Source organism: Bos indicus x Bos taurus, chromosome 22 (genome assembly GCF_003369695.1).
Source record: "Bos indicus x Bos taurus breed Angus x Brahman F1 hybrid chromosome 22, Bos_hybrid_MaternalHap_v2.0, whole genome shotgun sequence".
Lineage (NCBI taxonomy): Eukaryota > Metazoa > Chordata > Mammalia > Artiodactyla > Bovidae > Bos > Bos indicus x Bos taurus.
In genome coordinates this window covers 59,140,399-59,164,877 of record NC_040097.1, presented here as the reverse complement: position 1 = coordinate 59,164,877, position 24,479 = coordinate 59,140,399, and the positions used below count along the sequence as shown (strand labels likewise).

General features: G+C 40.6%; 1 protein-coding gene across 5 annotated transcripts in view; it reads right to left on the bottom strand.

The window, feature by feature from the left end:
- The window catches only part of NEK10 (NIMA related kinase 10), a 259,600-nt gene that overhangs the window by 135,534 nt on the left and 99,587 nt on the right, over positions 1–24,479 (bottom strand). For all 5 annotated transcript variants that reach the window (XR_003507765.1, XM_027522840.1, XM_027522842.1 and 2 more), the window contains 6 exons: positions 23,544–23,646; positions 23,322–23,450; positions 22,678–22,815; positions 18,250–18,295; positions 15,728–15,849; positions 15,483–15,585 (listed from right to left, as the gene is read on the bottom strand). Coding sequence is in view for 4 of the 5 variants with exons in the window: in XM_027522840.1 (XP_027378641.1) it covers positions 15,483–15,585; positions 15,728–15,849; positions 18,250–18,295; positions 22,678–22,815; positions 23,322–23,450; positions 23,544–23,646 (641 nt within the window). In the remaining variant the exon portion in view is untranslated. The remainder of the gene's footprint in view (positions 1–15,482; positions 15,586–15,727; positions 15,850–18,249; positions 18,296–22,677; positions 22,816–23,321; positions 23,451–23,543; positions 23,647–24,479) is intronic.

The window sequence follows — 24,479 nt, the reverse complement described above, 5'->3', positions numbered from 1 at the left end:
CTCCCCATCCCATCCCTCAGGGTCATCCCAAGGCACCAGCCCTGAGCACCATTTCTCATCCACTGAACCAGGACTGGTGATCTGTTTCACATACGATAATATACATGTTTCAATGCTATTCTCTCAAATCATCCCACCCTCAGCTTCTCCCACAGAGTCCAAAAGACTGTTCTATACATCTGTGTCTCTTTTGCTGTCTCACATATAAGATCATCGATACCATCTTTCTAAATTCCATATATATGCATTAGTATACTGTATTGGTGTTTTTCATTCTGACTTACTTCACTCTGTATAATAGGCTCCAGTTTCATCCACCTCATTAGAATTGATTCAAATGTATTCTTTTCAATGGCTGAGTAATACTCCATTGTGTATACGTACCACAGCTTTCTTATCCATTCATCTGCTGATGGACATCTAGATTGCTTCCATGTCCATGTCCATGTCCATGTGATGAACATTAGGGTACATGTGTCTCTTTCAATTCTGGTTTCCTCAGTGTGTATGCCCAGCAGCGGGATTGCTGGATCATAAGGCAGTTCTATTTCCAGTTTTTAAGGAATCTCCACACTGTTCTCCATAGTGGCTGTACTAGTTTGCATTCCCACCAACAGTGTAAGAGGGTTCCCTTTTCTCCACACCCTCTCCAGCATTTATTGCTTGTAGACTTTTTGGATAGCAGCCATTCTGACTGGCGTGCAATGGTACCTCATTGTGGTTTTGATTTGCATTTCTCTGATAATGAGCGATGTTGAGCATCTTTTCATGTGTTTGTTACCCATCTGTATGTCTTGGAGAAATGTCTGTTTAGTTCTTTGGCCCATTTTTTGATTGGGTCATTTATTTTTCAGGAATTGAGTTGCAGGAGTTGCTTGTATATTTTTGAGATTCTTTGTCAGCTGCTTTGTTTGCTATTATTTTCTCCCATTCTGAAGGCTGCCTTTTCACCTTGCTTATAGTTTCCTTCATTGTGCAAAAGCTTTTAAGGTTAATTAGGTCCCATTTGTTTATTTTTGCTTTTATTTCCATTACTCTGGGAGGTGGGTCATAGAGGATCCTGCTGTGATTTATGTCAGAGAGTGTTTTGCTTAATGTTCTCCTCTAGGAGTTCTATAGCTTCTGGTCTTATGTTTAGATCTTTAATCCACTTTTAGTTTATTTTTCTATATGGTGCTAGAAAGTGTTCTAGTTTCATTCTTGTACAAGTGGTTGACCATTTTTCCCAGCACCACTTGTTGAAGAGATTGCCTTTTCTCCATTGTAAATTTTTGCCTCCTTTGTCAAAGATAAGTTGTCCATAGGTGTGTGGATTTATCTCTGGGCTTTCAATTTTGTTCCACTGATCTATATTTCTGTCTTTGTGCCAGTACCATACTGTCTTGATGACTGCAGCTTTGTAGTATAGCCTGAAGTCAGGCAGGTTGATTCCTCCAGTTCCATCCTTCTTTCTCAAGATCGCTTTGGCTATTCGAGGTTTTTTGTATTTCCATACAAGTTGTGAAATTATTTGTTCTAGTTCTTTGAAAAATATTGTTGGTAACTTGATAGGGATTGCATTGAATCTATAGATTGCTTTAGGTAGTATATTCATTTTCACTATATTGATTCTTCCATTTCATGAACATGGTATATTTCTCCATCTATTTCTGTCCTCTTTGATTTCTTTCATCAGTGTTATATAGTTTTCTATATATAGGGCTTTTGTTTCTTTAGGTAGATTTATTCCTAAGTATTTTATTCTTTTTGTTGCAATGATGAATGGGATTGTTTCCTTAATTTCTCTTTCTGTTTTCTCATTGTTAGTGTATAGGAGTGCAAGGGATTTCTGTGGGCTAATTTTATATCCTGCTACTTTACTATATTCATTGATCAGCTCTAGTAATTTTCTGGTGAAGCCTTTAGGGTTTTCTATGTAGAGGATCATGTCATCTGCAAACAGTGAGAGTTTTACTTCTTTTATAATCTGGATTCCTTTTATTTCTCTTTCTTCTCTGATTGCTGTGGCTAAAACTTCCAAAACTATATTGAATAGTAGTGATGATACTGGGCACCCTTGTCTTGTTCCTGACTTCAGGGGAAATGCTTTCAATTTTTCACCATTGAGGATAATGTTTGCTAAGGGTTTGTGATATATAGCTTTTATTATGTTGAGGTATGTTCCTTCTATTCCTGCTTTATGAAGAGTTTTTATCATAAATGGATGTTGAATTTTGTCAAAGGTTTTCTCTGCATCTATTGAGATAATCATATGGTTTTTATCTTTCAATTTGTTAATGTTGTGCATTACATTGATTGATCTGCAGATATTCCAACCAGTCCATTCTAAAGGAGATCAGCCCTGGGTGTTCTTTGGAAATAATGATGGTAAAGCTGAAACTCCAGTACTTTGGCCACCTCATGCGAAGAAGTGACTCAATGGAAAAGACTCTGATGCTGGGAGGGATTGGGAGCAGGAGGAAAAGGGGACGACAGAGGATGAGATGGCTGGATGGCATCACCGACTCGATGGACGTGAGTTTGAGTAAACTCTGGGAGATGGTGATGGACAGGGAGTCCTGGCATGCTGTGATTCATGGGGTCGCAAAGAGTTGGACAGGACTGAGTGACTGAACTGAACTGAACTGAACTGAAAGAATCCTTGCATTCCTGGGATAAAGCCCACTTTGTCATGATTTATGATCTTTTTAGTATGTTGTTGGATTCTGTTTGCTAGGGTTTTGTTAAGGATTTTTGCATTTATGTTCATCAGTGATATTGGCCTGTAGTTTTCTTTTTTTGTGGCATCTTTGTCTGGTTTTGGTATTAGGGTGATGGTGGTCTCATAGAATGAGTTTGGAAGTTTATCTTCCTCTGCAATTTTCTGGAAGATTTTGAGTAGGATAGGTGTTAGCGCTTCTCTAAATTTTTGGTAGAATTCAGCTGTAAAGCCATCTAGTACTGAGCTTTTGTTTGCTGGAAGATTTCTGATTAGTTTCGATTTCCATGCTTGTGATGGGTCTGTTAAGATTTTCTATTTCTTCCTGGTTCAGTTTTGGAAAGTTATACTTTTCTAAGAATTTGTCCATTTCTTCCAAGTTGTCCATTTTATTGGTATATAGTTGCTGATAGTCATCTCTTATGATCCTCTGTACTTCTGTGTTGTCTGTTGTGATTTCTCCATTTTCATTTCTAATTTTGTTGATTTGATTCTTCTCCCTTTGTTTCTTGATGAGTCTGGTTTGTCAATTTGTCTTTTCAAAGAACCAGCTTTTAGTTTTGTTGATTTTTGCTATGGTCTCTTTTGTTTCTTTTGTATTTATTTCTGCCCTAATTTTTACAATTTCTTTCCTTCTACTAACCCTGGGGTTCTCCATTTCCTTTTCTAGTTGCTTTAGGTGTAGAGTTAGGTTATTGAGTTGACTTTTTTCTTGTTTCTTGAGGTAAGCCTGTATTGCTATGAACCTTGCCCTTAGCACTGCTTTTACAGTGTCCCACAGGTTTGGGATCATTGTGTTTTCATTTTCATTCATTTCTATGTATATTTTGATTTCTTTTTTTGATTTCTTCTGTGATTTGTTGGTTACTCAGAAGCATGTTGTTTAGCCTTCATATGTTGGAATTTTTAATAGTTTTTTTTCCTGTAATTGACATCTAATCTCACTGCATTGTGATTGGAAAAGATGCTTGGAATGATTTCAATTTTTTAGAATTTACCAAGGCTAGATTTATCACCCAGGATATGATCTATCCTAGAGAAGGTTCTGTGTGCGCTTGAGAAAAAAGTGAAATTCATTGTTTTGGGGTGAAATGTCCTATAGATATCAATTAGGCTTAACTGGTCCATTGTATCATTTAAAGCTTGTGTTTCCTTGGTAATTTTCTGTTTAGTTGATCTAGCCATAGATGTGAGTGGGGTATTAAAGCACCCCACTATTATTGTGTTATTGTTAATTTCCCCTTTCATACTTGTTAGCATTTGTCTTACATATTGCAGTGCTCCTATGTTGGGTGTGTATATATTTATAATTGTTATATTCTCTTCTTGGAGTGATCCTTTGATCATTATGTAGTGTCCTTCTTTGTCTCTTTTTACAGCCTTTATTTCAAAGTCTATTTTATCTGATGAGTATTGCTACTCCTGCTTTCTTTTGGTCTCCATTTGTGTGAAATATCTTTTTCCAGTCCTTCACTTTTAGTCTGTATGTGTCCCGTGTTTTGAGGTGGGTCTCTTGTAGACAGCATATACAGGGCTCTTGTTTTTGTATACATTCAGCTAGTCTTTGTCTTTTGGTTGGGACATTCAACCCATTTACATTTAAGATAATTATTGATAAGTATGATCCCATTGCCATTTACTTTGTTGTTTTGGGGTTCAAGTTTATACACCTTTTCTGTGTTTCCTGTCTAGAGAAGAACCTTTAGCATTTGTTGGAGAGCTGGTTTGGTGGTGCTGAATTCTCTCAGCTGTTGCTTGTCTGTAAAGCTTTTGATTTCTCCTTCATATTTGAATGAGATTCTTGCTGGGTACAGTAATCTTGGTTGTAGGTTTTTCTGTTTTATCACTTTAAGTATGTCCTGCCAATCCCTTCTGGCCTGAAGAGTTTCTATTGAAAGATCAGCTGTTATCCTTATGGGAATCCCCTTGTGTGTTATTTGTTGTTTTTCCCTTGCTGTTTTTAATATTTGTTCTTTGTGTTTGATCTTTGTTAATTTGATTAATATGTGTCTTGGAGTGTTTCACCTTGGGTTTATCCTGTTTGGGACTCTCTGGGTTTCTTGGACTTGGGTGACTATTTCCTTCCCCATTTTAGGGAAGTTTTCAACTATTATCTCCTCAAGTATTTTCTCGTGGCCTTTCTTTTTGTCTTCTTCTGGGACTCCTATGATTCGAATGTTGGGGTGTTTGACATTGTCCCAGAGGTCTCTGAGGTTGTCTTCATTTCTTTTAATTCTTTTTTCTTTTTTCCTTTCTGCTTCATTTATTTCCACCATCCTATCTTCTACCTCACTTATCCTATCTTCTGCCTCAGTTATTCGTTCCCTCCAGAGTGTTTTTGATCTCATTTATTGCATTATTCATTATTTATTGACTCTTTTTATTTCTTCCAGGTCCTTGTTAAACATTTCTTGCATCTTCTCAATCCTTGTCTCCAGGCTATTTATCTGTAACTCCATTTTGTTTTCAAGATTTTGGATCATTTTTATTACCATTATTCTGAATTCTTTTTCAGGTAGACTCCCCTATCTCCTCTTTTGTTTGGTTTAGTGGGCATTTATCATGTTCCTTTACCTGCTGAGTATTTCTCTGCTTTTTCACCTTATTTAGATTGCTGTGCTTGGGGTGCCCTTTCTGTATTCTGGCAGTTTGTGGTTCCTTTTTATTGTGGAGGTTCTTCCCTGTGGGTGGGGTTGGACGAGTGGCTTGTCAAGTTTCCTGGTTAGGGAAGCTTGCATCAGTGTTCTGGTGGGTTGAGCTGGACTTTTTCTCTCTGGAGTGCAATAAAGTGTCCAGTAGTAAGTTTTGAGATGTTTTTGGGTTTAGTGTGACTTTAGGCAGCCTGCATATTAAAGCTCAGGGCTATGTTCCTGCATTGCTGGAGAATTTGCATGGTATGTCTTGCTCTGGAACTTGTTGGCTCTTGGGTGGAGCTTGGTTTCAGTGTAGGTATGGAGGCTTTTGGATGAGCTCTTATCAATTAACATTCCCTGGAGTCAGGAGTTCTCTGGTGTTCTTGGGTTTGGGACTTAAGCCTCCTGCCTCTGGTTTTCAGTCTTATTCTTACAGTAGCCTCAAGACTTCTCCATCCATACAGCACTGATGATAAAACATCTAGGTTAATGGAGAAAAGATTCTCCACAATGAGAGACATCCAGAAAGGTTCACTGAGTTACATGGAGAAGAGAAGAGGGAGGAGGGAGATAGAGGTGACCAGGAGGAGAAGAGGGGGAATAAAAAGGGGCAAGAGCAATCTAGCCAGTAACCAAATCCCTGTGTGCTCTCCACAGCCTGGAACACCCAAAGAGGTTCACAGAGTTACACAGAGAAGAGAAGAGGGAGGAAGGAGATAGAGGTGACCAGGAGGAGACGAGGCAGGGTCAAAAGGAGAGAGACAGATCTAGCCAGTAATCAGTTCCCTAAGTGTTCTCCACAGCCCAGAACACACAAAGAGATGCACAGATTTGGGTAGAGAAGAGAAGGAGGAGGGAGGAGATAGAGGTGACCTAGGGGAGAAAAAAGAGAGTCAAAAAGGGGAGAGGACGATCAAGCCAGTAATCACACTCTGAAGTAAAAATGGGTATGGAAGATTGGATTCTTAAAAGTACAAAACTGATAACAAATACCAAAAAGCAAAAATATAGAGTAGAAGTTAAACTCTCAAAAATACAATATTAAAAAAAAGCAAAACAAAACCACAAAGATTATAAAAAATATATATGAAGTTTGCTTTAAAAATAGGGTCTGGTTTTTTGCAAGGTAATAGTAGGTTATAAAAATGAAAATTAAAGGAGTAATAGAGGACTTAAAACTAAAAAATTAAAAAAATAATAATAGTAAAATATATCTAGGAATTTCTCTGGAGCTGTTGCGGGCAGTGTGAGGTCAGTTCAGTTTTAGATAGTTCCTTGTTCCAGCTTTACTTCTCAAGATCTATAGGCCCCTTCTAATGTAGTTGGTGCTAACTACAGGGTTTTAATCTGTTGCACCTGTCACTTCCAAAGTGGTTCCCTCTCTTTGTTTTAGCTTCTTCTGTTTGCTAGTCTCTTCAGTGTCTAATTTCCACCCTGACACAAGGGGGTGAAGGTGGTCACTTATTTAGGCTCACTTGTTCACTCGTGCTGTGGAGAGAGAGGTACACTGCAAACAAATATCACTGGCATATGTGGGGAGAGCTCACAGTGTCTCCGCCACACTGGGTTTGCCCCCGCTCACGGTGTGTGTGCTTTCCCGGTCTACATTGCTCAGGCTTCGGGTTGCTCTGCAGGGGAACTGTCTAAAGTGGGCCCTGGATTGCGTGCACTTCCCAGGTCTAAGCTGCTCGGGTTCAGGTTCTTGGGTATTCCACAAGGGCGCAGACTCGGTTGGGCCTGCGTTTTGTGCCCTTCCCAGGTCCAAGCAGCTCAGGCAACCAGGTGTTTGGTGAGTGCTCTCTCCCCAGGTGGGGGTGCATCTTATCACCTCCCCGGTCCCAGCAGCTTAGTTTCCTGGGTGTGCCATCTCAGATGTGCCATGTGTCTCTTCTGGGGAGCTGATCTCTGGCTGCAACCCTCCCGGTGGATGTCATCCATCCAGGATCCCAGGAAGGCTTGGTTGGCAACTGGGAACCTGCTTACAGTTTGGTGGAGGATGCCATCTCTGGGGCCGAGTGTGCTCCTTTCTGGCTGTGGCTGCTGCCCGTCTGCCCCCTGCCTCCAGCGGGGGATGGGCCCGTCTGCTGCTAGCTCTCAGCTGGTATTCGCTCAGTCCTTTGTCCTGTGAGCGGGCCAGCAGTGTCTTAAGTTTGGGCTTTTCACGGGAATGTTCTCTCTCTCTCTTTTTTTCTCTCTCTGGCTATCCCACAGTTTGGGTTGCTATCTCACGTTACCTCCCTCAGATTGCCCTCAGGGCATTCAGGCCCAGTCCTTACCCTAAGCAATGCGACTGTGCCTCCCTGTTCAGCCCCCACTTGCTGGTGGTGGATGCAAGTGTCTGGGCTACTCCTCCACTGGGAACTGCCATTAGGTACATAATCTGTGGGTTTTATTTATTTATTTTCCCTCCCAGTTATGTTGCCCTCTGAGACTCCAAAACTCCCCACAGACCCGCCGGTGAGAGGATTTCCTGGTGTTTGGAAACTTCTCCTCTTTTATGACTCCTTCCCCGAGACATATCTCCATCCCTAACTCTTTTGTCTGTCTTTTTATCTTCTATACTTTGTCCTACCTCCTTTCAAAGGCAGTGGGCTGCCTTCCTGGGTACCTGGTGTCCTCTGCCCGCATTCAGAAGCTGTTTTGTGGAATTTACTCAGCATTCAAATGTTCTTTCAATGAATTTGTGGGGGAGAAAGTGTTCTCCCCGTCCTATTCCTCCATCATCTTCTGTATCTTCTTTGGTGAAGTTCTTGTTCAAAATTTGGTCCTTTTTTTCCATTGGGTTGTTTGTTTTCTTATTATTGAGCTTTCTTATTGCTTGTATTATTGATACAAATTCTTTGTTAAATAGATGACCTACATATATTTTCTCCCAGTCTGCAGCTTGTCTTTTCATTCTATTAATAATATCTTTCATAGACTGTAAGTTTTAAACTTCAGTGAAATTCAATGAATTTTTTTCTTTTATATGTAATGATTTTGATGTTATAGTTAAGAAATATTTATCTAACTTATGTAAAACAGTCCAGACTATTCTGCTTAAGGGCCACAGAGAGAAGAGGTCCAGGTGAATAAGAGACCAAGTTCCAGCCAAAAGTCAGAACTAATTGCCGGTCATGTGAGTGAACCTTCTTTGAAGTGGACTCCCAGGCCAAGCACCTTCCTTGGTAGCTCAGCTGGTAAAGAATCTGCCTGCAAAGCAGGAGACCCCAGTTTGATTCCTGGGTCGGGAAGATCCCCTGTAAAGGGAGCAGCTACCCACTCCAATAGAAATGCCTGGAGAATTCCATGGACAGGAGCCTGGCAGGCTATAGTCCATGGGTCGCAAAGAGTCAGATACAACTGAATGACTTTCACTTTCTTTCCCAGGCCAAGTTAAGACTTCCAGTGATACAGCCTTGGCTCACAGCCTGTCTGAAACTTCATGAGAGACCCTGAGCCAGAACCATACAGCGAGGCTGCTGCTGGATTCCTGACCCTTGAAGTGGTGAGAAAATAAATGTGTGTTCTCTTAAGCCACTAAGTTTTGTGTAACTGGTTACACAACAATGGATAATTAACACAATCACTATCGCCTAGTTCAGGCCACCGTGAACTCTCCTGAACTGTACTGAACTATACTTTCTAAGCAGACTCCCCACATCCATTACTACCCTCCAAAACATAATTCTCCAAACCAGCGCTACAATCTTTGAAAAACCTAAACCAGTATCACTACTTAGAGGTAAAAATCCCTCAAAGGCTTCTGATAAATACTAAGAATAAAGACCAAACTCTTACCAGGCATAAAAGATGGTATATAATCTGGTTTTTCAGAAAGGGCTTTGAGAGGGTAACAGGCAGGAAGGACAGGAGTCTCCAAATGGAGGAAATAAGCTGCAAGTGTCAGACATTTTTCTTATCTCTCTCTTAAGCAGCAGGAGGAAACAAAAGTGTCATATTTTTTCCCTTCTCTACACAAATTTAAAAGGAGGTTTCTCTTAAAATTCTGTGTTGCCATGACACCTGGTTCCACCAGAACTTTTCTCAAACCTTGAGATAACCAATGCATTTTTCTTATGGAAATGTTTGTCTTAAACTATGTTAATGTACTACGTATGTACCCTAGACTCTGTCTTCAAGTCGGTTCCACCTAAAGGCTCAGAACTGACTTGACAAACCAGTATGTTATACTCATACATTGTTCTCCTAATCTATGTTAATGAAGGCTATATATTTGTATGGAAATCTGCCTTTCTTCAAAATTTTGGTCAATCATTTTATGGCCTGGGATGACTCAGTTCAGTTCAGTTCAGTTCAGTCACTCAGTTGTGTCTGACTCTTTGCGACCCCATGAACCCCAAGACACCAGGCCTCCCTGTCCATCACCAACTCCCAGAGTTTACCCAAACTCATGTCCATTGAGTCGGTGATGCCATCCAACCATCTCATCCTCTGTCATCCCCTTCTCCTCCTGCCCTCAATCTTTCCCGGCATCAGGGGCTTTTCTAATGAGTCAGTTCTTCGCATCAGGTGGCCAAAGTATTGGAGTTTCAGCTTCAACATCAGTCCTTCCAATGAACACCCAGGACTGATCTCCTTTAGGATGAACTGGTTGAATGTCCTTGCAGTCCAAGAGACTCTCAAGAGTATTCTCCAACACCACAGTTCAAAAGCATCAATTCTTCAGTGCTCAGCTTTCCTCACAGTGCAACTCTCACATCCATACATGACCATTGGAAAAACCATAGCCTTGACTAGATGGACCTTTGTTGACAAAGTAATATCTCTGCTTTTCAATATGCTATCTTGGTTGGTTATAACTTTCATTCCAATGAGTAAACATCTTTTAATTTCATGGCTGCAATCATCATATGCAGTGATTTTGGAGCCCAAAAAAATAAAGTCAGCTACTGTTTCCACTGTTTCCCCATCTATTTCCCATGAAGTGATGGGACCAGATGCCTTGATCTTAGTTTTCTGAATGTTGAGCTTTAAGCCAACTTTTTCACTCTCCTCTTTCACTTTCATCAAGAAGATCTTTAGTTCTTCTTCACTTTCTGCCATAAGGGTGGTGTCATCTTCATATCTGAGGTTCTTGATATTTCTCCCAGCACTAGGTTGGTCACCAACCTAGTGTATATGTGTATATATGTATCTAGATCTACATATATTTATTCATAAGTACATGCATGTGCGTGCTCCGTCACTTCAGTTGTGTGTGACTCTTTACAATCCTATGGAATGTAACCCGCTAGGCCCCTCTGTCCGTGGGATTCCCCAGGCAAGAATACTGAAGCAGGTTGCCATGCCCTCCTCCAGGGGATCTTCCTGACCCAGGGATCAAACCCAAGTCTCTTACGTTTCCTGCATTGGCAAATGGGTTCTTTGCCACTAGTGCCACCTGGGAAGCCCTCATAAGTATACGCTGCTGCTGCTGCTAAGTCGCTTCAGTCATGTCCGACTCTGTGCGACCCCACAGACAGCAGCCCAACAGGCTCCCCTGTCCCTGGGATTTTCCAGGCAATAACACTGGAGTGGGTTGCCATTTCCTTCTTCAGTGCATGAAAGTGAAAAGTGAAAGTGAAGTCACTCAGTCGTGTCCAATTCTTAGCAACCCCATGGACTGCAGCCCACCAGGCTCCTCCATCCATGGGATTTTCCAGGCAAGAGTACTGGAGTGGGGTGCCATTGCCTTCTCCTCATAAGTATATACATATACTTTATTCATATATACATACACACACATACATACGTACAAACACATACAATTCAGTCAATAAAAAGACTGAAATCTTGCCATTTTCAATAACATGGATGGACCTTGAGGGCATTATACTAAGTGAAATAAGTTAGACAGAGAAAGACATACTGTATAATTTCACTTACATGTGAAAAACAAAAACAAATCAAGCTCATAGATACATAGAACAGACTGGTGGTTGCAAAATGCAGAGGATAGGGAATGGGAGAAGTGGGTGAAGGAGGTCAAAATACAAACTTCCAGTTCTAACATAAATAAGTCCTGCGGATGTCATATACAGCATGGTGACTATAGTTAATAATACTGTATTGCATATTTGAAAGTTGCTAAGAGAGTAGATCTTAAAAGGTTCTCAACACAAGAGAAAAAAATTAACTATGTAACATGATGGGTGTTAACTTGGCTTATTGTGATGATCATTTTATAATGTATACAAATACCAAATCATTATGTTGTTCACCTGAAACTAAAAGAATGTATATGTCACTTATAACTCCAGAAGTTTTTAATTAGAAATTAAAAAAAAATAAAAATGATAATTTCCAAAGCACTCTTTCTTAGTAAAGTACTAGAAGATACACTTTGGCAAAATAAGGGAGTTATAAAAGAAAGAGAAGTCCAGAGGATGCAGGAAATAGAGGCTCCAACCAGAAAAGGAGCAGGGAGTTCCCTGGTGGTCTAGTGGTTAGGGTTCAGTGCAGTAGCCCAGGTTCAATCCCTGGTCAGGAAACAGATCTCACAAGCAGCACGGTGTGGCCAAATTAAAAAAAAAGAAGAAGAAGAAGACCATGAAAGTTCCAGGACAACAGCTGTGTAACAGACCTAAAGTTAAACTTGGTCTATGTTACAACAGACAACTACAGAAAATGAGTATCCAAGAGAAAGAAAAACTGAGAGTAACTGTCTTGTCTGAACAAGTGGAAAACAGACAAAGAAGACTTTTATATTCCTTTTAGAAGATCTGGGAAGAAGAAATGAAAGTACACAGAAAACTAGGAAAATTAAAAAAAAAAAAGAAGGCAATTATTAACTCTAAGAAAAACAAAAGGCCTATAAGGAAGGAGAAGTAATCAACATTGAACAATGGTTACACAGTAGTAATAATGTAAATACTGAATACTGATTTAACCCATAGTTGTGCCATAAATTGGAGAAGGGAATGGCAACCCACTCCAGTATTCTTGCTTGGAGAATTCCATGGACAGAGAAGCCTGGTGGGCTACAGTCCATGGGGTCACAAAGAGTTGAACACGACTGAGCAACTTTCACTTTAACACTATGCTATAAATATATTGCAGGATGGCAGGTGGGGAAGAAGAAAAAACAAGAAAATTGAATCCTCAACTATCATAGTGATAGGCACTCAGCCATATCTGACTCTTTGTACCCATGGACTGTAGCCAACCAGGTTCCTCTGTTCATGGGATTTTCCAGGCAAGAATACTGGAGTGAGTAGCCGTTTTCTTCTCCAGGGGATCTTCCCAACGCAGGGATCAAACCCACATCTCCTATATTACAGGTGGATTTTTTACTCTCTGAGCCACCAGGGAAGCCCAAGAATACTGGAATGGGTTGCCATGCCCTCCCTCCAGGGAATCTTCCCAACCCAGGGATCCAATCCAGGTCTCCTGCATTGCAGGCAGATTATTGGCTGAGCCACCAAGGAAGCCAATGGAAAACCAAATACCAGAAAATAGAGCTAAAAAAGAATGAAAAGTGGTTGTTTTAAGGAAATGGAACTGAGGGTTGCAAAGGGATAGGTTTTTCTTTACAAGATTTTTAGCACTATCTTATTTTGTAAACCATTTTGATGTGTGGTACTGGTTAAAGAAAATAAATATAAGAATTACTTGAAATAAGTTTAGACAGAAAATAAATCAGACTACCACAATAAAAGATTAACCTCAATGTATTTAAATGTAAGAAAATGGGACATAGCATTGGCTAGACTCAGAAAATATGGTCTGAAAAATCACCTTTAGAAAGATTAAATAGATCCATTAAACTATTAAGCATCTGTTTAATAGTATTACTGTTTGGTATGAAATTCAAACACACAATTAATCATAATCCTTATTAGTTTATACATTAAAATATCTACAAGCATACAAACATTAAATAGTAAAAATTTTTAAAGAAGTGAAGTCGATCAGTCGTGTCTGACTCTTTGAGACCCCATGGACTGTAGCCTACCAGGCTCCTCCATCCATGGGATTTTCCAGGCAAGAATACTGGAGTGGGTTGCATTTCCTTCTCCAGGAGATCTTCCCAACCCAGGGATTGAACCCAGGTGTCCCACATCATAGGCAGATGCCTTACTGTCCGAGCCACCAAGGAAGTCCTAAAAAAAGATTCTTAAGGAAACACAAGTACAATTCATAAAAAGAAAGAAGTAAAAAGCTTACAATAAACAAAATTATAATTAACTTCTAGATTAAGTAAATTAAATGTGTATTCAAGATGAAGAGTCACAATTATTTGACCTCATCATATATATCACAAAGCATTGTCTTGAAATATTACCAAGTAAGTTTGCACTGAAGATTTTGATAGAGCTTCTGTTTGGGGATTTTTAAAAACTGATGTAGCATGCTCTAACCAAAAAACAAAATCTGGACAGTGAATCTAATCATCGTTACTGAGGATGTGGTTATGGTAAAAGCCTACATTTGAAATTGCCTTCACAAGGAATCGGATTCTTCCCAAACTAAGAGACTCAGCTTTAAAACGTTGTCAAATCTCTTTCAGGTTTCCCAGGTTGTGTGAGTGGTAAAGAACCCTCCTGCCAGTGTAGGGAGACACAGGTTCAATTCCTGGGTCAGGAAAATCCCTTGAAGGAGGGCATGGCAACCCATTCCAGTTTTCTTGCCTGGAGAATCCATGGACCGAGGAGTTTGGCAGGCTTGATCCAAAGGTTGCAAAGAGTTGAATACAACTGACAAAACTTAGCACACACACATGCAGGCACGCACAAATGCTTTTCACATCAGTAAAACTTAGGAGAGGATCTCCTAAGTAGGGGGGCCTAAGGCAATTCACTAGGCAGGGGAGGGGTGGGAAATATCAAAATCTCTATCTTGAATTTTAATGCACCCCTTTGCATGTTATTTCTGTTGACGTCATGTACTATAGAATAATTATACAGTGATATGTGTATAGCATTTATAAATAAGCATACATATGTTGCCCCTTCATGGATCACAGCCTTGTCATGGCAAAAGTGCTAGCACAACTGAATGAAGCTGGGAGTCACCAAGATGGATGGGTCATACTGAAGAGTTTGGACAAACAAAATGCTGTCCACTGGAGAAGGAAATGGAACCCACTCCAGCTGAACAATATGAAAAGGCAAAAAGATATGATGCTGGAAGGTGAGACCCCCCCCAGGTTGGAAGGTATCCAATACACTACTGGGGAAGAGTGGAGGGCAATTACTAGTGATGGTTATAGATTAATACCATCACCAACTCAATGGACATGAATTTGAGTAAACTCTAGAAGATAGTGGAGGACAGAGGAAACTGACGTGCTATAGTCCATGGGGTTGCAAAAAGTCAGACACAACAGTTACTGAACAACAATAACAACAACAATACATGTATTGGCAGTGTGTTATCAAAAGAATTTACCAGTGGAAGGTCACGATCACAAATATTTCCAGAACACTGATTTAGCTATCTCTCCCTACTTGTAGTGGGCGAACCACCTAGAGTAGCTAGTGTTCATGAGTGAAGAGGACAGGGGAAAGCTAATATATCATTCTAAGCTAAAAAGCTTATTTTATGATTGAGAAATTACAACTGTGGGGGAAAAAACTAAGTTTCCCACTTGCAAAAATTTATATAACATTAGGATAACCTGCTACACTTGAAGATACTGTGATATAAAGTAAACATGTTGAAGTATACAAACGGCTAGATTTTTTACAGTTCTTCATATGCTTATTGGTCACCCATGTCACAGACTATGTTAAAACAGTACAATAATGTGTTCATGTGGTAGTCATAAAAGCCTTTGTTGATGAAGAAGTATTCTACAGAAAGGAAAAAAACCCTAGAAACCATTGATTTAGGAATTAAAGGCTCCAGCATCCTAAGAGTATTTTATTCTCTCATACTGAGAACTTCAAGAACATCAAGAACTTCACTAGTCACTGTCCACTATAGTACCCACTAGTCCACATAGGGATACTTAAATTAACTAAAAGTTAGTAGAATTTAAAATTCATATCCTCAGTCACAGTAGGCACATTTCAAGTGCCCAATAGCCACACGTGGCCAGTGGCTGCTGGACCGGACAACACAGACAGAGAATGCACCTATCAGTGTGGAAAGTTCTGTCCAACTACTCTGCCCTAGAATAATATTCAGAGACTCTCAAGCTGAAACTTTTCCGATTGAATACTTACTGACGGTCACTCTGTCCTTGTCCCCCAGCATGATGTTGTTCGGCGTCAGGTCTCTATGGATGATCCTCTTCTCCTTGTGCAAGTACCGAAGAGCCAAGCACAGCTGCAAATGGCAAACGACAAGCAAAGGTTGCTTCTGTGCTATACACGGACAGACCGCCACTCACAACCACTGCACACACCCCTGGGAGGTCAGCTGAGACCTGTACTGTTTCATAGGGAAAGTTAATGAAGATGAATGATACCTGTATAAATATTTTCCATAGTCTCTCTTCAGCAAAATGATGTCGTTTTTCCTTCAAAGAACTGAAATGCTCTCCAAGAGGGGCCCCTTCTATAAGTTCCATAACTATATACAGCCTATCATCTATATATGAAAAAAGAAAAGGTAATAGAAAATTAAACTCAATATAGACATTTTGAAAGAACTTATAAACTAGAATCCAAGCTTCCCAGTGGTTGTTCAGGGCACACACATCACAGAAGAGTCAGGGATGTGGTTTCACTCAGCTGGAAGGTCAGGGCCCAGGGGGCTCTGGGGGACACTGTATCTCTTTCAACTACAGGCAACCCCCTAGCATCAGTTTGCGCTGGCAAATGTTATCATTTTCTACTTATCCCAGGATGTGGAAGGGCTGAGGACCACCAAAGAGAAGCAAATGCTCCCGTCACGGAGAATTCCCTGAAGCATAGGTAAACCCATCTCTCCACTCAGTGGTCTAAAACTTACACTTAAATCAAACTAGACATTCAGAAAAGTGTTTTACATTTATTGTTCTTCAGCCTCATACATTTACCTTACAGTGTTTTACAGCGAAATCACATCATGGTTTAGAAATAAGCGCGTTGGATATACCACCCATGATGGAAAATCTCAGCCCCTGACAAGGACTGAGAAAGCTGGCCTTCTCCAGATTGCAGCTGATGGACCCCAGGAATCTCATAACTGACTGGCTTTGCCTCTTTCCTTTGGATGTTAAGAAACAAGTAAATTCTACTTTCTCTTCCAAAACTAATATGGAACTATTAACAATAGTACGTGATATGTATCTTCTGTAATGTTTTGGCTGTATGTAAAATATGTATGGGCTTCCCAGGTAGCTCAGTGGTAAAGAAATTGTCTGCCAATGCGGAGTCGCAGGTTCAATCCCTGGGTCAGGAAGATCCCCGGGAGTAGGAAATGGCAACCCACTTCAGTATTCTTGCCTGGGAAATCCCATGGACAGATGAGCCTGTCTGTGGGGTCACCAAGAGTCAGATACAACTGAGTGACCAAACAACAACTAACTTTAGCTTTATTTTTAATTTTCTCACCTTCTATTTCCTTTTATCATGATTTCCTAATCTATTTCTACATATTTTATGTATTTTTAAAATCACTTTCAATTCTTTTCAGAAGAAGTAATGTTATTTTGTTTTCAAATTAAAGTTAATGGTATAACTTCAGCATAAGTCAGAAGCCAGTCTAGACCTCTTTATTATGGGATGTGCACTAAATTATGGGAAATTGTTCTAATATCAAGAACAAATGGCCAAGGGAGCTGGATTTGCTGTAGGTTTCACCACTGAGTTCCTCTGAGTCAACCAGAGGATGGGAAAACTCATAACCCTGCCAGGTTTGTACAGCACTAGGCAGTGGCACCCACTCCAGTACTCTCGCCTGGAAAATCCCATGGACGGAGGAGCCTGGTGGGCTGCAGTCCATGGGGTCGCTAAGAGTCGGACACGACTGAGCGTTTTCACCTTCATGCACTGGAGAAGGAAATGGCAACCCACTCCAGTGTTCTTGCCTGGAGAGTCCCAGGGACGGGGGAGCCTGGCGGGCTGCCGTCCATGGGTCGCACAGAGTCGGACACGACTGACGTGACTTCGCAGCAGCAGAACTGATAGGGGCTTCCCTGGTGGTGCTTAGTGGTAAAGAATCTGCCAGCTAATGCAGGAGACATGAGACATGGGTTCAATCCCTGGGTAGGGAAGATCCCTTGGAAGAAGAAATGGCATTCAAGTTTTCTTGCTGGGGGAATCCTGTGAACAGAGGAGCCTGGAGGGCTATAGTCCATGGGGTGGCAAAGAGTCAGACACAACTGAGGATCTGAGCACAAGCACTGATAAAGAGGCAGTGAGGAAGCCCCTTCATGTGGAGACTTATTTTGAAATTTCACAAGTGAAACACATCAGGTGTATTAAAATGTATATTGCTTCAGTCAAAAGTTCTATTGTTTTTAAAAACAAGTGACTGAGTTTGGTTTTATCTCAACGTTTTGATTCTGTATTCCAGCATCCTAAAGATGATGCAGTCAGGGTTACATCACCACCTTGTGGCAATTACCTGAACTTCAAGAGAAAGAAACCTCAAAACACCCAGCCCAATTTGTTTGAGGGGAAGAGGGTGGAAAAAATCATCTGATTTAATAAAAAAAAAAAAAACACACCTTTTTATTTTTTCTTAAATAAGCCACCATCCTTTTGTTTTATTTTCTCCTGATCCTACTAAAGGCTTTTTGTATATGAAAATAGCAATATTTAGTATTTTGGTTTGTTTGTGCAATCTTATATAGAGAGATCTAAGTATTTTATAAGCATATTTTGATCTTTGACTATCAGTGTTTCACTGATCAAGAAAGTGATGAAAAATATCAACTATCATATATATAACAAAGAAAAGGTAGAGAAAAGAGTTGATTAAGCTTCTTTTGTAACATTTTTTAAAAAAATATTTAAATAACATAGATACTTTATTAGAAATATCACGAAAACTCATACTTACTTTCCAGAAATGTTTTATAATAGCGTACAACATTTGGATGATAAAGCTATAAGAAAATAAATAACAAACATTATACCTACTTCAAAATATAAACTTGTTTTCACAATTTAGTTGGATTCATATTTGAAAACAACAAAGAAATTATCCTGTTTACATTTATTTATACAACAAAGCATTTCAAAATATCATCTTATTTTTCATGATTGTTTATTTGCTGCTTACAAAACTATTTTGAAAACAGCAATCTCCTATATAGCCTTATAAAATAGCAATAAAAACTGGTTCTGCTTTCTCACTTAATTTAACTAAAATGGAGGATTATAGAACTGGAAGCTATCTTAAGAATTCATTTAACACTCCCTGCTCCAATACCACAAACAGATTGCATTGAGGAGAAAATTGAAATGAAACAATTAACTTTGAACACATATATCTATGCTCTTAACCTCTCTCTGCCACTTAAATGTTTATATACACTGTCTATTTACATGACTCATGTCTTTCTATGCTCTCCAAAATGGTTTTTCCAGTGGTCATGTATGGATATAAGAGTTGGACTGTGAAGAAAGCTGAGCACCCAAGAATTGATGCTTTTGAACTGTGGTGTTGGAGAAGACTCTTGAGAGTCCCTTGGACTGCAAGGAGATCCAACCAGTCAATCCTAAAGGAGATCAGCCCTGGGTGTTCTTTGGAAGGAATGATGCTAAAGCTGAAACTCCAGTAATTTGGCCACCTCATGTGAAGAGTTGACTCACTGGAAAAGACTCTGATGCTGGGACGGATTGGGGGCAGGAGGAAAAGGGGACAACAGAGTATGAGACAGTTGGATGGCATCACCAACTCGATGTTCGTGAGTTTGAGTGAATTCTGGGAGTTGGTGATGGACAGGGAGGCCTGGCATGCTGCAGTTCATGGGGTCACAAAGAGTCGAACACGACTGAGCGACTGAACTGAACTGAACTGAATGGTAAAGAATCCACCCACAATGCAGGAGACCCGGGTTCAATCCCTGGGTTGAGAAGATTCCCTGAACAAGGGAATGACAACCCACTCCAGTATTCTTGTCTGAAGAATTCCATGGACAGAGGAGCCTGGCGGGCTACAGTCCATGAGGCTGCAAAGGGCTGACATGACTGAGCGACTAATATTTTCACATCAAAATAACATGAGCTACTAATCCCATTAAAATTATAAGAATAATTGCCCATGTCTCCCTCCTTGAACAAACTTAGGGCAGACTCCTTTGGGTGATCCTCTGGACTAGGCCTCCTCTCCTTGGCCTGCCAGGTTTTAGCGAGAATCCTGCTCAGTTGGTTTAGAGGGAATCTTGCACTCTTGATATCCAGTCAAGTTCTTCACCCCTCAACTTTGTGATCTGATCAAGTTTTTCTTCCCCAACCTGATAACTAACCAATTTTCCATTCTTTGACACCCCCAGCCCTGACTTTTAGTTGTAAGTCCCCCGGCATGCCTCTCCTGTTGAGAGCTGAGTTGAATCTCTCTCCTCTCTTGCAATAGTTTGACTTCTATTGCAGTGGTCCTGAATAAAGTTTTACTTGTGGTTTAAAAGTTCTGATTGCATTACTCTCTCCATGTGTCCCACCCCCACCTTGTCCTCCCCACTGCCTGTGTCTGTAAGTCTGTTCTCTATGCCTACATGTCCACTGTTACCTGTAAACAGGCTTATCAGTACCATCTTCCTAGACTCAAGTTGGAAACTGCTGGGAATTAGCTGTATGATTTTCAAGAAACTTGAATCATACAGTAGATAAAGTATCTGTCTGCAGTGCAGGAGACCCGGGTTCAATTCCTGGGTCAGGAAAACCCCCTGGAGAAGGAAATGGCTACCCACTCCAATATTCTTGCCTGGAAAATCCCATGGACAGAGGAGCCTAGTGGGCTACAGTCCATGGGGTCACAAAGAGTCGGGCACGACTGAGCAACTAACACTTCACTTCACTTCAACAACCTAGACGGGTGGAAGGGTAGGAAGTGGGAGGGAGGTTAGAGAGGGAGGAGACACATGTATACCTATGGCTGACTCAAGTTGATATATTGCAGGGGCCAACACAATATTGTGAAGCAATTTTCCTCCAGTTAAAAATAAGTAAGTTTGGGGAAAAAAGTTCTCATCTTAGCTACATGTGGTGGATGTTAACTGGACTTGGTGTGGTCATCACATCATAATACATACAAATATTTAACCATCATGTTGCTCACCTGAAACTAATCTGCTGTCATATGTCATTTATACCTCAACAAAAGGGGTCCCTGGGGGAGGGCATGGCAACCCACTCCAGTGTTCTTGCCTGGAGAATCCCATGGACAGAGGAGCCTGGAGGGCTACAGTCCAGGGTGTCACAGTCAGTCAGACATGACTGAGCATGCATGCACTCCAAAAAGTGTCCAGTAAAATTTTCTCTTTGGCATAGTTTACCTTAGAATGAGTGGTGGTTTAGTAGCTAAGTCAAGTCTGATTCTTGTGATCCCATTGGCTGTAGCCCGCCAGGCTTCTCTGTCCATGGAATTTTCCAGGCAAGAATACTGGAGTGGGTTGCCATTTCCTTCTCCAGGGGATCTTCCCAACACAGGAACTGAACCTATGTCTCCTACATTGCAGACTTAGAATGTAACATAGAAATTCTACTTTTTTAATAAGGGATAATTTTCCAAAAGAATACTAACTTTTTGTGGTTGTTTATTTAAAATTTGAGTTTCTAAGTGAACTGGAGTTTGTTTCATCTCAGAACAGTCCCTGGTACACTGTAGATGTCTTGTATCTCTCTCTAGCCTTTCTTCTTGCCATTTCACAGGAGAGTCCTCTGGCTGTCCACTGAAACCTGCCCTCACGCTGCTCCATCCCATCAGGTGGTAGCAGGATGCACTTCCCACCACAGGTCACATCTCTCTGCCTCTCTCTGCCTCTCCTGCAGCCCTGAGGGAGGTTATCACTCAGCTCTCCCCAGTGGAGAGTGAGGGGAGCCCACTGTCTGAACGCAAAATGCAGGGCACACCACCTTGGTGGCTGCAATGGGAGAGGAGGAGCAGGTCCCTGCCTGACCACGTGGAGCAGAGCAATGCATTTGGACTGGAAGGAAGATGAAGCCCCTACATGGAGAGGCCTCGCCTTCAAGCCCATGTATCAATACTTTGGGGCATCTTTGTTACTACAACTCAGTACTAACATTAACAAATACACTCTCCCATTCTAGTCCCACTTCTCCCACTCCTGTCTGCCACCACCGCCTCCTTTTTGACCTCAACTTGCTGCCTCTCCTTAGTTTAAGCCCATGGTGACAGCACAGTCCTACAGTCTTGAGCTCTCTCAAAGTTCAAGCAGAAGCCTCCTATGGCCCCGCCCTTACAACTTCTTTTCTTAGAAGATATCCTAAAACCACTAGTTTACCTCATCAACTACCAAGTGGCCAGCAGGTTTCAAATTCAAGTAACACATGACTAGGGAAGCAAAAGAGCCATGTTCTTGACCTAGCTCACTGGCTAGACTGTGTTCAGATTTGGATTCAAGGAGATCAAACCAGTCAATCCTAAAGGAAATCAACTCTGAGTATTTATTGGAAGGATTGATACTGAAGCTGAAGCTCTAATTCTTTGGCCACCAGATGCGAAGAGCTGACTAACTGGAAAAGACCCTGATTCTGGGAAAGACTGAGGCCAGGAGGAGAAGGGGACAACAGAGGATGAAATGTTTAGATGGCATCACTACCTCAATGGACATGAGTGTGAGCAAACTCCAGGAGAGATCGTGAGGACAGGGACTGAACAACAACAAACAGCCATGAACTGACAGGTCTCCCCAGGAGTTACAGACAAACAGCATTCACAGTGAACATAAACAAAGAAAGTTGAAAAAGAAGCCAGTGTGTTCACTGATGACAAAGAGAAATCCCATTTCTCTCTGACATGCTTATTCTTTCTCCTAAACAGACCTTCATGATACTTGAGTGGTTAACACTATGTTAGAATATTCTGCTCATGCCAATAAATAATAACCCAACTTGAAAATCCACAGTTTAGATTAAATAATCCATATTTGAGGAATGTCAACAACTTGGTTTCATTTGACAAAAGTCTGGGAAGTCTTAGTCATACTATTATGCACATAATGAAGTAACAAAATATACTTCAACATAATAAGAAGGAAGTGGATATGCTTTCTCATACATTATGCATTCTGGGCTGTGAACTCAATTGTTCTGCATTCCTGGCCCTGATGTGGTTATAACCCCATATACTGTCTGTGGTTCAATGTCAAGCCTTAGGAGAAAACCTGGTGATTGATATCACCTCAGGGCCGATTATTTTAAACAGAACTAGTTCCTACACAGCGTAGACAGGAACAGCACATGAACTCTACTTTTTGGATGACATTTATTTAAGGAAAACATCTTTGTAAGCAAAACCATTTACCTGCTCTTTAATTATGGTTAATTCAGAAACAATATTCCTTACACTGCTGTCTCGGTCTTTTTTATCTTTTCCAAATGCTGGGTTATGTAAGTTGACCTCTTTCATTGCTAACAGATTTTGACCACTGCGCTTTCTAACCTAAGATAAATGAGACAAAGAGAGAGAGACAATGGAAGAGAGGAAGAAAGTGATTACTACAGATTAATAAGGTCACATGATTAAGCCAAGTCATCTAAATTAGTTATATAACTTCAAAAATTCAATTTGAATTTACACTAAGCTCAGCTCGAAAAAAATTTTTTATCAATATCTCCTGGATCAGGTTATTGTATTTCGCAGGATTTTACTGGATAAGTACAGAAACACCGGTGTGATTTTGGAGAATGTGTCATGTATTAGGACAAGCCATTTTGACGACGTGTGTGAGAAATCAATGATACTTTTTTTGTCTTCAAAGGTCAGTGGCCAGTTTCTAGAGCTGAGAGGGAGATATATCAGTGCGGCCATCTGTTGGACAAAAATCATTCTGCTTTTTATTTCTACCTGCTCACCGACAAGCGCTCCAATTCACGTGTGTGTGAGTGTGCAGGGGGACATGCAACTTGTTTGGGAACATCGGAAATGCTGTTTGAGGGCAAGGTCACCTTGTAAACACAGCCAAAAGCCCCACTGCCGAGATGATCCAAAATCGCATAGTTGCCTATATATTTCGAAGGAGCTTTATTCTGATTAATGCTTTCAACATTTTCAGCAATTTGCTTCAGTTCATCCTCCTAACCAAAAAATGAAAAGGAAACAGGTCACTAGGATAAGCACGTTCTAACCGCATGGCAGCCTGCCAAATTAGTTTAAAAGTCAAGACTTACCACTAATAAATTCAACTTTGATACTAATTCTTCATAAGCACTGATATCACGAACATAATGTCCTATATCAATGAAGGTCTCAAACAGGTCGGTGGGGAAAAGTCTACAGAGAAAAATGCATACACATACTTCATGTAGGAGTTGGAAAGTCTGGCCTGTTCCTTCCCTTTTGGATATGGTACACTCGTAGGTCAATTACATTAAATATACTGGCCAACAAATGGGGGGAATAGTGCTTACCAACTTATCCCACAAAAATAAACTAGAGACACATGTCTCAGGGGGTAAGGAAAAGTAACTGGAAAGGAAAGTTCCAGACATCTGTTGCACAACCCTGCGCTTATAGTTAGGAACACTGGACTGCACAGTTAACAATGGAAGAGAGTGCATCTCATGCTATGTGCTTTTTGCCATAATAAAACAAATAGATATGACACAGATTTTACAGAAATTTTATTTGTAAGACATTTGGGGGTATGGTATCAAACATAGTAGGAATGGATGCTTACTGGATGTTTACTGAACACAGAGCACTTTCACAAATGCCGTTTGGGTCAGTCCTCATATTAACCCGAGGAGGTAAATGTTAACCTAACTCTTGAATGTTTTATTAAAACAAAGTTAAAATACAGATGAATAAAAATGAAGATATTTATGCATCATTTCCAAGCTACTGGTTTCAAGAGTTTAGGTTTATTAAAATATTTTAAGTCCACCGATATGATTTGTTGTTGTTATTATTCAGCCACTAAGTCCCGTCTGATTCTTTGCAACCCCATGGACTGCAGCATATCAGGCTCTTCTGTCCTCCACTATCTTCCAGAGTTTGCTTAAATTCATATCCATTGAGTTGGTGATGCTATCTAAATATCTCATCCTCTGCTGCCCCCCTCTCCTTTTTCTTTCCATCTTTCCCAGCATCAGAGTCTTTTCCAA